Source organism: Pelophylax lessonae (assembly GCF_965119305.1).
Source record: "Pelophylax lessonae genome assembly, chromosome: 4".
Taxonomy (NCBI): Eukaryota; Metazoa; Chordata; class Amphibia; order Anura; family Ranidae; genus Pelophylax; species Pelophylax lessonae.
Genome location: NC_138771.1, coordinates 428,877,070 through 428,890,017, shown reverse-complemented (window position 1 = coordinate 428,890,017; position 12,948 = coordinate 428,877,070). Strand labels below are relative to the sequence as shown.

The 12,948-nt window shown below is 37.6% G+C and overlaps 1 protein-coding gene across 1 annotated transcript in view; it reads left to right on the top strand.

Moving 5' to 3' along the window:
- Nucleotides 1-12,621, top strand: part of DIAPH1 (diaphanous related formin 1) — a 533,606-nt gene extending 520,985 nt beyond the window's left edge. The window contains exon 27 of the mRNA XM_082252909.1: nucleotides 12,052-12,621. Within this exon, the coding sequence (XP_082109035.1) occupies nucleotides 12,052-12,227 (176 nt within the window). The 3' untranslated portion in view covers nucleotides 12,228-12,621. The remainder of the gene's footprint in view (nucleotides 1-12,051) is intronic.
- Nucleotides 12,622-12,948: the final 327 nt, after the last annotated feature.

Sequence of the window (12,948 nt, the reverse complement as noted above, 5' to 3'; positions counted from 1 at the left end):
ATTTCCAGAAATAGAATGTTACTATGAAAAGGTATTTATATTTTTGTAAATAAGGCCAATATGTTCTCTATTTGGCATGGCATGGCATGGAGTGTATTATTCTTCTCTTCAAACTTAAATGTGTTTACGGAAGGTTTCTCATTAGCCTATAATATAAAAAAAAAAATTCATAGAGGGTTATTGAAATTATTTGTATGCATGATTCTTTTATCTAACACTTTTTTATTGCAGCATAAACAACGACTGCTGTTCAGATCCGCAGATGGCAGTTAAGGGTTTACTTGTGTGTTTGGCCTAGGGTGAAATAAGACTTAAGGTGTCCTTGGTACAAAACCAGACCTGTTGTATGATTGCAGCAGCTAGGGATTATGGGAAGGAATGTTAGCAGTCCTAAAGTTTCTGCAGTTTTAGCTTCCTGTGTGACAGCCACAATTTTAACTCATTATTGCAATTACTTTTTATATGCTAAAGATAAGCAACAGCAAGTATTTTTTTCTGTGTAACAAAAATGCTATTTGAAGCAGAACTTACTCAATACAGAGCAAAGTAGCATGTTCACCTAACTGCTGCCCACTACTGCTGCATATACGTGCCTTCCGTCAAAGTCAAGAAGCCTCTCTCCCATGACTCTCTTATCCCCATGTGACAGTGCTTGGATACTACATGGGAGAATCGGTCACATTCTCCTGGTAGCCAGATGTATCTTTAGCTATCCTTAAGCAAAGAGCAGGTGAGTATGTGCAGCTGGAGAGGGTGACCGTTAAGTAAACCTGTTTGTCTGCTATAAATGGGTATAGCATTGGTTCATGTAAAGCTTTTGTTTTTCTGGGATGGTTTAGGAAGTCATCTGATTGGCTGCCATGGGTTAATCTGTTTCTTTCCTCTATTTTTTATGTTTTAGCCCCTGTGCATGAAAACAGATAATAAAAAGGATTTAAAAAATTGAGCTGTTTCTAGTTTGTTAAAAAAAAAAAAAGTGAACAAGTGGGGAATTCCTAGCTTCCAAAGCAGTCCTGAGCTAGAGTTGCCTGCTTTTCAAAGAACTTGTCATGACTTCTGCAGAAATCTCTGTATCTAGTCTTTTATTGTGTCCATGCAGGCTTGCTTATGAGAGATTTACAGTACCTTGGAAATGTATTTATACCCCTTTAAATTTTCCACATGTTCCCATGTTGTAACCAAAAAAAATAAATGTATTTTTGGGGGATTTTATGTGATGGACCAACACAAAAGTGGCATATAATTGTGAAGTGGAAGGCAAATGTTAAATAGTTTTCACAAATAAATATCTGAAAAGTGTGGCGTGCATTTGTATTCAGCCCCCCAAGTCAAAATTCTGTAGAACCACCTTTTGCTGCATTTACAGCTGCAAGTCTTTTTGGGAATGTGTCTACCAGCTTTGCACATCTAGAGGGTGAACATTTTGCCCATTGTCTTTGCACAAAAGCTCAAGCTCTGTCAGATTGGATGGAGAGTGTCTGTGAACAACAATTTTCAAGTCTTTCCCCTGATTCTCAATTGGATTTAGGTTTGGACTTTGACTAGGCTATTCTAACACATGAATATGCTTTAATTTAAACCATTCCATTTTAGCACTGGCTGTGTGTTTAGGTAGTTGTCCTGCTGGAAGGTGAACCTCCACCCCGGTTTCAAGTCTTTTGCAGACTCTAACAGGTTTTCTTCTAAGATTGTTCTGTATTTGGCTCCATCCATCTTCCCATCAACTCTGAACAGCTTCCCAGTTCCTGCTGAAGAAAAGCATCCCCACAACATGATGCTGCCACCACCATGTTTTACGGTGGTTAAGGTGTGTTCAGGGTGATGTGCAGTGCTAGTTTTCCACCATACATAGCGTTTTGTTTTTAGGCCAAAATTTTCAATTTTGGTCTCATCTGAGCACCTATTTACACGTTTCATATGTTCCACACAGCTTCTCACAAACTGCAAACAGGACTTCTTATGGCTTTCTTTAACTACTTGCCACTCTTCCATAAAGGCCAGATTTGTGGCGTGCATGACTAATAGTTGTCCTGTGGACAGATTCTTCCCCCTGAGCTGTGGATCTCTGCAGCTCCTCCAGAGTTACCATGGACCTCTTAGAGGCTGCTTCTCTGATTAATGCTTTTCTTATATTGCCTGTCCGTTTAGGTGGACAGCCATGTCTTGGTAGGATTGCGGTTGTGCCATACTCTTTGCGTTTTAGGATGATGGATTGAACAGTGCTCTGTGAGATGTTCAAAGCTTTGGATATTTTTTAAAAACCTAATGCTCCTTTAAACTTCTCCACAACTTTGTCCCTGACTGTCTGGTGTGTTCCTTGGCCTTCATGATGCTGTTTGTTCACTAAGATTCTCTAACAAACCTCTGAGGACTTCACAGAACAGCTGTATTTATACGGAGATTAAATTACACACAGGACTCTATTTACTAATTATGTAACTTCTAACGGGAATTGGTTCCACTAGATTTTAGTTAGGGTAAAGGGGGCTAAATGCAAATACTTTGCAGACTATTCAGATATTTATTTGTAAAACATTTAGAAAACCATTAACGTTTTCCTTCCACTTCACAGTTATGTGCCACATTGTGTTGGTCTATTACATAAAATCCCAATAAAATATATTTACATTTTTAGTTGTAACAAAATGTGGGAAATTTCAAGGGGTATGACTACTTTTTTAAGGCACTGTATAAACTGCCCTTAGTTAGTCCAATTAATTTGTCAGACACAAACTTTAGTTGTAATGCCAAGGGGTTAGAGTTCACCTCAAGTCTGGCAATTGCTGCTTGTCAACTACCTGCCTTTACTTATTGAACACTCAGAAGATGGGAGACCGTTTAAGAGCATGCATTTGAAAGGCCTGCCGTTGACATACTTGGGGTGACCTCTGACCTTCTACCCAAGCAAAATCACCCTCCCATATTTCCTATTTATTTATTTTTTTAAGTTTTTGGCTGCTTTTCAAGGTAGGATGCCCTCACTGGTTTTTATCAATGCCAAATACAAGAAAAAATGTTTACATTCCTCCTCATTGCATTGACATGAAGTAATAAAGGTAAGTTTTGAAAAATGGATGATCACAGAATTCTAGGGTTTTTTTTCCTTAATGTTCTGTTTCTTCTCAATAGACTCTCTCCTGTCCCTCAGTGAGGAGGAGGAGCAGGCACCAGACCTGGTAACGCTGGGTGCATTTGTGTGATGTGTTTGTGCTAATAACAACTTGTCCTTTTTTGTTATTGCTAAACACAAGACCCCATTTTCATTTCAGATTATTTTTTACCTGATTTTTATCATGTTAACAATTTTATAGCTAACATAGTTTGCAAAGCTTGAGCGTGGCAGAGCCGAGTCCATGAAACTATGGATTGAGAGATGTTTGCTGGTCTTAGAAAAAAAAAAAAAAAAAAATTCACCAAATACAAGGCCATCCTTTTGTCATTGGGTAAGAGTATCCTAGTGGGTCAAGGAATTCAAATTTTAAGAAACCGACCACATGTAGACTGCCATCTGCTTTTTCTATATAGGTCACAAAAAGTAATGTAATGGGTATTGCCATTTGCTGTTTTAATTTACATTTCACACTTTAAAATGGTTACTGGCCACCAAGTATTTTTTACAATTTGTGAAATGTACCAGTAGCATCTCTCAAGCCAATAGATTACAGTTAAAGATTTCGATTTTTGTTAATGATACTACACATCTAAACACTAATTTATTGAATCCTGCACTTATATTTTAAAATGTTAGTTTATTTTACTAACATTTGTTTGAAAAAGATCATCAGTTAAACAAATGTAAATTAATCCATATCCGATTAGCTCTGAAAATTTTAATTCACATTATATTATGTTATGGATAGAAACATTACTGTTATCTTATACACATATTTCTGGAGTGACAAAATTAACATCTTTGGAATTAAATTGATCCCTCTAGATTAAACTTCTGTGATTTTAAAAGGATTTCATTTTTATACAACTTACTCGATCTTTTGTAGTTAAATAAATTACAATTTTGTTTGGTTGTTAATGATTCATAAACAATAGTTTTATCAGGATGGTAGAAAAATTATAAGGCTCTCAAAAAGGGGCAAAAATATTCTTGAATAGCTTGGGAACTTTTGCTGGCATAGTTCTCTATATAGGATACACTTACAGTAGGTCCCTCTGGTAGACAGGACATAATATCCTACCAATTAGACACTAAACACATTTATCAAATGGGGGATATTTGAGGTGTCAACATGTTTTATCCATTACAATTACAATCGAATATAAAAAAAATTTAAATTCATATAAAAAGTTTTCAAAAGGCTTTCAATGAAACCAAAGAGACGAAACCAGTTGTGAAAAAATTCAGTGATGCCATCCAGGTATTGGTATTTAAAAAAAAAAGTTCTGGTTTTTAAAATTACAAACAATTATACTCACCTAGGTGGATGCAGCGTGGATCGGATGCTGCATCAGTCCCCTGATGTCTCTGCAGTGAGAATTGAGTGATCAGATACAGCTGATCACTCCTCCTCCACTCCGAGCAGAGAGCTGTAACTGTCAGTCAGCAGCTCACTGGAGCACTGAGCTGTGGAGAGGGTGGGAAGGCTAGCTCAGGCTCTCAGCGGATCGCTGAAAGGCCGAGCCAGGTGCCGGTCCCAACATTAGTAACATCAGCCTATAGCGGGCTTTAACATGTTGTTGGCTGAAAATGGGTCACAGGAGTGCAGAATGAACTGCACTGCTGTGATCCATAGAGGTACAGTAAAACCTTGGTTTGAGAGTAACTTGGTTTGAGAGCGCTTTGCAAGACAAGCACATTTTTTAAATAAATTTTGACTTGATATACAAGCGATGTCTTGATATACAAGTAGCGCCATGTATAAAAAAAAGAAGAGAGGAGCCTCTAAAGTGTAGCAATATGGTTACATTTAATGAAGGTTCAATATTTAGCATCTCACATGGTTGATGATTAAAACAGGCACATCTAAGAATGCAGGCATCTGGGGTAAAGCTGTCCACATAGACCATCCTCTGCACAGCCATCTTCATCATGCCTTCCCCGCTGCACTCCACGAGTGATTCAAAGCCTCACTTTCAGATCGCTCTACTGCAGGCTATTCTTCCCGGTCAGGATTGCAGACTGACAGTGGTGAGAGTCGGTGGTTCAGAAGACGGTCTATGTGGGCAGCTTTACCCCGGATGCCTGCATACTTAGGTGTGCCTGTTTTAATCATCAACCAGGTGAGTTGCTAAATGTTGAACCTTCATTAAATGTAACCATATTGCTACACTTAGAGGCGCCTCTCTTCTCTCTTATATTCTGTAGCTCTGCTAGATTTTGCTTCTAATCCCCTTGGGAAGGCTGCATATTGTGGATGGACATTTTATAGTTACACAACCTATCACATTGCTATAATCTTTGTATATAGACTATAAACTGAAGGACTTGTGGAACGAATCATCTGAGTTTCCATTATTTCTTATGGGGAAATTCGCTTTGATATAAGAGTGCTTTGGATTACAAGCATGTTTTCAGAACGAATTATGCTCGCAATCCAAGGTTTTACTGTATAGACAAAAAAGCTTTAGCCATACTTCTCCATTAATATTCCATTAATATTCCAGGATCTACATCATATAACTGCCCATCACAGAATATAGCACAGATTTTTCAAATAAATGTTGGCTGTAGCTATAACAAATGCAATTCACAAATGACCTGTCAGAATTGGGAATAATAAATATAATATACATAAATTAATACAGCATATATAAAATATACAGCATATGATGACACCCAAGTTATGTCCATAAGGGTTAAGCTAATGGCAGAAGAGGCACTGAAATAGGTTTTATGTTAGGGCTGTGGCCTAATCTTGGCGTGGTCAGAAGTAAAGGCTTCAGGTACAGGGGCCTATAGATAGATTTAGAAACCATCACTGGTGTTTACAGGCCCAACATTCCTATTTATTTAGCACTGTTGTTGCCTTAGAAATATTTATAGTAAAATTGGGTTCATTTTAATGCCTGCCATGATGCATTTACAAAAGAATTTCATGATGGCCTCTTCCACCAGTTTTTATATATATATATATATATATATATAATATTGTTAACCTACCCAAAATATAGTTGTCTATCAATTAATAAACCACCTTCCTAGCCCTGTGCCTAATCCACATTTATGACTTAAGCTTGACAGCCTATTGGTAGACTTTTTGGAAAAGATTTAAAAAAGTCGCAATACATATATAATTCAGGTCATCATGGGTACCTACCTATTAGGTATAAAGTGTATAACAACACAAATGCTAGGGGAAGAATGGGGGCCTGAAAAGGATAAAAGCAACATATGTGTACAAAAAATGTATTTAGAAATGTTAAGCAATCTGTAGAACAATTTTATTTTCTTATAGAAATCCATTGACTGAATAGTCACAGTGTACTGAATTCAACGGCTTCATCATTCTGCTTGTAATATGTAGTTGCACATTTTCTCTACTGACTTCATATTGTAAATACCACTGCACGAGTTTTAGGCAGTGGAATTGAAAGGAAAAGAAAAGGCAAATGTTATTTACACACAATAGAAGTACATTTTTTCTTTTTGCAAAATTTCTTCCACCAGAACATAACCAGTTTTCTGAGTGACTGGTGCCATTTTGGTATGCAATGTTAAGATAGTATATTATAAATGCAGTGTATCATTTCATTATTAAAATAAATATGAATGCCCATCATATGGTGTTATTCTGAGGCATTATATAATAATGGTACTATATCAGCCCCTTCTAAAAAGAATGTCCAACTCAGGGTATCTGGGATGCTTTAGTTCACTGTTAAGTTTGTTTGCGATATTTTTTTTTATTTAAGAGCTGTACTGCTTAGTCTGGCTGGGTTGCAATTTCTTTGTGCTGTGTGACCTTGCATGTTTTATATTTTGCATGAATTTTGCATGATCATATGCACCTATTAAATTTTCAGTTGGTTTGTTCTTTCTACTGGACAATATGTGTAAAAACCAAATTATTCTTCACTTTTCTAAAAATTTAACATAACTTCCATGTTTTTTTGTAGTATTGTAGTTTGGCTTAAAACAAAATTATTCTTTCTCAGCTACTAAATATTGAAGTAGCTGGATAAGGCCAGAGCAGTATTTGTTAAAGGAGTCCTATCATCACTATTTTACAACATTCTAAATATTCTATTTTGAGGAGAGCGTAAACATGTTCTGTTTTAGTGGTTTAGTATTTGTCAAAACCACCTAATTACACTACTGTAACTGTATTTTTAGTGCAGATCACCTGGACCTAGAAAAAAGTAAATGGGACTCAGTCCTTTATTTGCAGGCATCAGTGCATTCCTCGTGTTTTCCCCCACAACCTAATAACTTCTGTTACTGCAGTGTTCTGTATTCTCCTATCAATGAAGAGCTCCCTCTAGTAGGCGCAGGATGCAAACAAAAGTCAGAAAGCTGCAGGCTGTTGTGAGGGATTCGTACAACTCCCTCTGTAGTTATGACCAGCTTGAATGTGTACAGTAAGTGCTTCCAGGCCTCAAAAACCCCAGGGCCACAGTTTTTTTTTCTCTGCCTTCCTCTCCATTAGCCATTCACAAAATGAAGCCTAGGGCTGCATGTTTTGCGAATTGCCCCTAGGAGAGGGAGATATAACGCTGGGGTCTTTGAGGGATCCAAGAGGGCCAAAGCTGTAAATTAACAGTTTTGCTAAATCTAAAATAAAGCCATCATAATCGGGGATTGCTTTTTGGCAACAGAATGTATAACTGCTTTAACCAGGGTAAGTTTAGTGTGCCAAGATTTGTGCTTTAAGAAAATAGAATTTCTTTTAACACCTATGAGGGAAAAGTGAGCTTTAAATTGTAAAAGAATGCACTAGGTATTCAGGGATGAGATGGAAGTGGCTGTTCCTTGACTCATTTGGCCTATACTATTTTCAGGATAGTGAAGAATCTATCCAGACATTGCACTTACAGTGGGTACGGAAAGTATTCAGACCCCCCTTACATTTTTCACTCTTTGTTATATTGCAGCCATTTGCTAAAATCATTTAAGTTCATTCTTCTTCCTCATGAATGTACACATAGCACCCCATACTGACAGAAAAACACAGAATTGTTGACATTGTTGCAGATTTATTAAAAAAGAAAAACTGAAATATCACATGGTCCTAAGTATTCAGACCCTTTGCTGTGACACTCATATATTTAACTCAGGTGCTTTCCATTTCTTCTGATCATCCTTGAGATGGTTCTACACCTTCATTTGAGTCCAGCTGTGTTTGATTATACTGATTGGACTTGATTAGGAAAGCCACACACCTGTCTATATAAGACCTTCCAGATCACGATGCATGTCAGAGCAAATGAGAATCATGAGGTCAAAGGAACTGCCTGAAGAGCTCAGGGACAGAATTGTGGCAAGGCACAGATCTGGCCAAGGTTACAAAAAGATTTCTGCTGCACTTAAGGTTCCTAAGAGCACAGTGGCCTCCATAATCCTCAAATGGAAGACGTTTGGGACGACCAGAACCCTTCCTAGAGCTGGCCGTCCGGCCAAACTGAGCTATCAGGGGAGAAGAGCCTTGGTGAGAGAGGTAAAGAAGAACCCAAAGATCACTGTGGCTGAGCTCCAGAGATGCAGTCAGGAGATGGGAGAAAGTTGTAGAAAGTCAACCATCACTGCATCCCTCCACCAGTCGGGGCTTTATGGCAGAGTGGCCCGACGGAAGCCTCTCCTCAGTGTAAGACACATGAAAGCCCGCATGGAGTTTGCTAAAAAACACCTGAAGGACTCCAAGATGGTGAGAAATAAGATTCTCTGGTCTGATGAGACCAAAATAGAACTTTTTGGCCTTAATTCTAAGCGGTATGTGTGGAGAAAACCAGGCACTGCTCATCACCTGTCCAATACAGTCCCAACAGTGAAGCATGGTGGTGGCAGCATCATGCTGTGGGGGTGTTTTTCAGCTGCAGGGACAGGACAACTGGTTGCAATCGAGGGAAAGATGAATGCGGCCAAGTACAGGGATATCCTGGACAAAAACCTTCTCCAGGGTGCTCTGGACCTCAGACTGGGCCGAAGGTTTACCTTCCAACAAGACAATGACCCTAAGCACACAGCTAAAATAACGAAGGAGCGGCTTCACAACAACTCCGTGACTGTTCTTGAATGGCCCAGCCAGAGCCCTGACTTAAACCCAATTGAGCATCTCTGGAGAGACCTAAAAATGGCTGTCCACCAACGTTTACCATCCAACCTGACAGAACTGGAGAGGATCTGCAAGGAGGAATGGCAGAGGATCCCCAAATCCAGGTGTGAAAGACTTGTTGCATCTTTCCCAAAAAGACTCCTGGCTGTATTAGATCAAAAGGGGGCTTCTACTAAATACTGAGCAAAGGGTCTGAATACTTAGGACCATGTGATATTTCAGTTTTTCTTTTTTAATAAATCTGCAACAATGTCAACAATTCTGTGTTTTTCTGTCAGTATGGGGGTGCTATATGTACATTCATGAGGAAGAAGAATGAACCTAAATGATTTTAGCAAATGGCTGCAATATAACAAAGAGTGAAAAATTTAAGGGGGTCTGAATACTTTCCGTACCCACTGTAAATTATGTAGCATTTTAGTTAAGTATGACCCTATTTCTTTTTTTCTTTTTTTTTTTGGACTGCCTGATTTCTAATGGCTGTCTTTAGCAATCTGTATATAACGCATTCCGATGGGAACATTTGCAGAAGGCAGCTTAACACTGGTATAACCTGGTCTGAAACTGTTCCAGAACAAAAGCTAAAGATTATTCTGATGTTAGCTCATCTGAGTCCATTTAAGCAAATCTCCTGAGCCCTGATGAAGGAGGAAGTATTTTTGGCCCCTGAAACGCATTGGATTTTCTATTCCAATTTGATCAGTAAATACTTTAGATTCCTAAATGTTTGGACTGTACAGTAGATTGGTAGATCCACTCACATGACTGAGAATGAGGCCTAAACTAAACATTAATGGGCCATCTCAAAAATAAGTTTACAGAAATGTAAAAAATTAAAACCTGAGATAATGAATATACAGAAAAACTAGTATGGTATAACTGCCTACATAAAAATGCACAGTAAAAAAACATTTGGCGAAAGAAAGGGTTTTTTTTTTTTTTTTTTAAATGATGTACCACCCTCAAGAAAGCAAAGGAGCTTGTCCACCAAATGATTCAAATAAAACTGATATTTAAGAGGGCGTCCCTGTCAGGTGTTTAACTGAACAAAGATGTTTAGAGCATTAATGCAATGGATAGCGTTAATGTGTCCTTGAGAATATCTAAGACAGTGGCCTATAATGACTAAACCTAATTGCATAATACTATATTTTATGATCTAAACAAGGGACTCTAGAGTTTTCTTAGGTGTAACTACACCTCTTCTTAAATCAGACAAGTTATAATTTCTAATTTATATTGTAATACACACTAAACTAGACACTCCAGGTTCTTCCCATTGCCAACATATATACTTAATAATAAATTTGTAAAATCAGTGGGACTACATCGGTACGGACCATTAAGCAAAAACTGAGTTTAAAAACCTGATTTAACTCCACCACCAGAGGAAAGGACAACATATATATGGCAACTCACTGGACTATATTACATTGTCACTTTGATTATCAAGCATAATTAGAATATACAAATCCATATATTAAAATTGGTATCAGACACAAAAAAACACAGCTAAAATCACACCACTCTCTCATAACAAAAAAACATTTCCCCTATTTTATGCAAAATACTGTAGCTATATTCTCTCATATATGGTAAGGGCTTGTGATCCTAATGGTAGATGGGGGTTAAATTCTGGTCACATGTTAGTAACCGTTCATAGTTCCCAGCCAAAGACAGCATTTCTGTCAAGCCACACAGTTGAAGTTCCAAGGCAGATCCAAGATATATGGTGAAATGATAAGCAAATTCTCAGTTTGTTAATAAAAGTATGATGTGGTCCAGAGGAGGATTAATATTCACGGATTGTGTACAGTCATGTCAGCTTCGTAGGAATATAAGCTTATAGCCACAGCAATAATGAATCAGCTAAAAGATATGTGTGAACATGGATAGCACCACCCTCACACACCAATCATGTTCCAGAGTGCACAAATGTGTACATTCCATCACCAACTTTTAATATATGGATTTGTTATTCTAATTATTCTTGATAATAAATTGTGACAATTTAATATAGTCCAGTGAGTTGCCATATACTGCATATGTTGTTCTTTCCTCTAGTGGTTGAGTTAAATCAGGTTTTTAAACTCAGTTTTTGCTCATTTATATTGTACATGGCCTGTATTTTTTAATTTGAATAGGATTTGATTTATTTTCATCAGCACCTAAATCTTTTATACCATTTGATTTATGGGGGTTTTTAGCACATTCCCTGTACCGTATTCTTAAATTAATGTAGTTTTCCCTTTTCTTTTAACTAAAACATTTGAGCTTAGCCAAATTTAATTCCTTTTATTATTATAATATGGTCTTACCCACCTGATATGTCCTTAACAACTGATTACCTAATCAGTTGATAGGCTGCAGGTGGGTGGGGTCCGCACAGCTTTCTGTTTTGCTGGTAATAGTACAGATAGCAGCATGGAGAAATTGAGAGACGGGAGGAGGTGCGGGCTGTGTTCTCTCACACCTCTCTATCCACAGGAGATAACACAGGTTCGCAATCAGACTGGGCACCACAGTTGAATAACACCATGATATGGTATCTAGTATTTTATAAACATTTAACTCTCTGGTCTTTTCTAGTTGTTTTTCAACCTCCTGTATTGTAACTATATATGAAAATCTCTGTACTTTGCTTGCAAGCCCACATATTCATTTGTCTGGAGTTACACAAAATAAGTAAATTACAGTTACATTCACCACATTAATTACAGATTCTTGAGCCATAGTTCATAATAGACACATAAACATCATGATTTTAAATCGTTTGTCTTTTACAAAATAATTTTATCTAATACTGTTTTTCTCTTTTCATTTGCAGCGAACCGGAAAGCTGGCTGTGCCGTTACCTCGTTGCTAGCATCTGAACTGACAAAAGATGATGCACTCGTGTCAGTAGGTGCTAAGAAGAAGAAGAAGAACACAACCGAGGATGATTTAGTTGAAATGGATATAGTTCATGAAGACAGCCAGGATATGCTCACTCGGGCAAATTAACCAGGCAGTGTGTAATGCACTTTACAATTCTGAGCATAGGAGATCTTCCAGGATCTTTGGAGAAGACATTTGCCACCAAAGACCCTTTTAAAACTTGTTAACAAGGGGATTTGAAATTTTATATAAATGTCTGATTGGTTGTTGGCCATTTATTGGAGGAAGGGTACTACTAATCAGTGGTCATTACTCAAATGTTTTTTTTTTTTAGTGTAAAATAATTTTTGTGGCAGAGGTTGTTAATGTCATCTTGTTATATGGTACAGTGTGGTGGGCATGATTGCAGTTAAATCGGCAAGGTAAACCCGAAGTGGTCAAGAAGACCTACAAGTGTACAGTCATAGAATTAGTATCTGTAACCAAAGTATGAACTGATGTAAATACAGTACTGCCTTAATCTTTTTTTGCTTACCTCTAAAGGAAAGAATGTTGATATCACTGTAATGACTATTTTTATTTATGATGGTATCATTGTGATAACCCAGTTTGCTGCAATCATTAGGTACACTGGCTGATCTGAAAAAAGAATTGATGTTTACTTTCACTTCCAAAAATGCTCATCCATTCTGCACAAAACGCTGGTTCTAACTTCCGTGATGTATATTCTGCTAGACATGAATGAAATAAGCAAACTTCTTCCAAAGTCTAACAATCGGGGCCATATTTGTTCTCTTCTACTTTCATTGTCATGGGATAGCGCCTCCTCCGTTTACTTTATGTACAA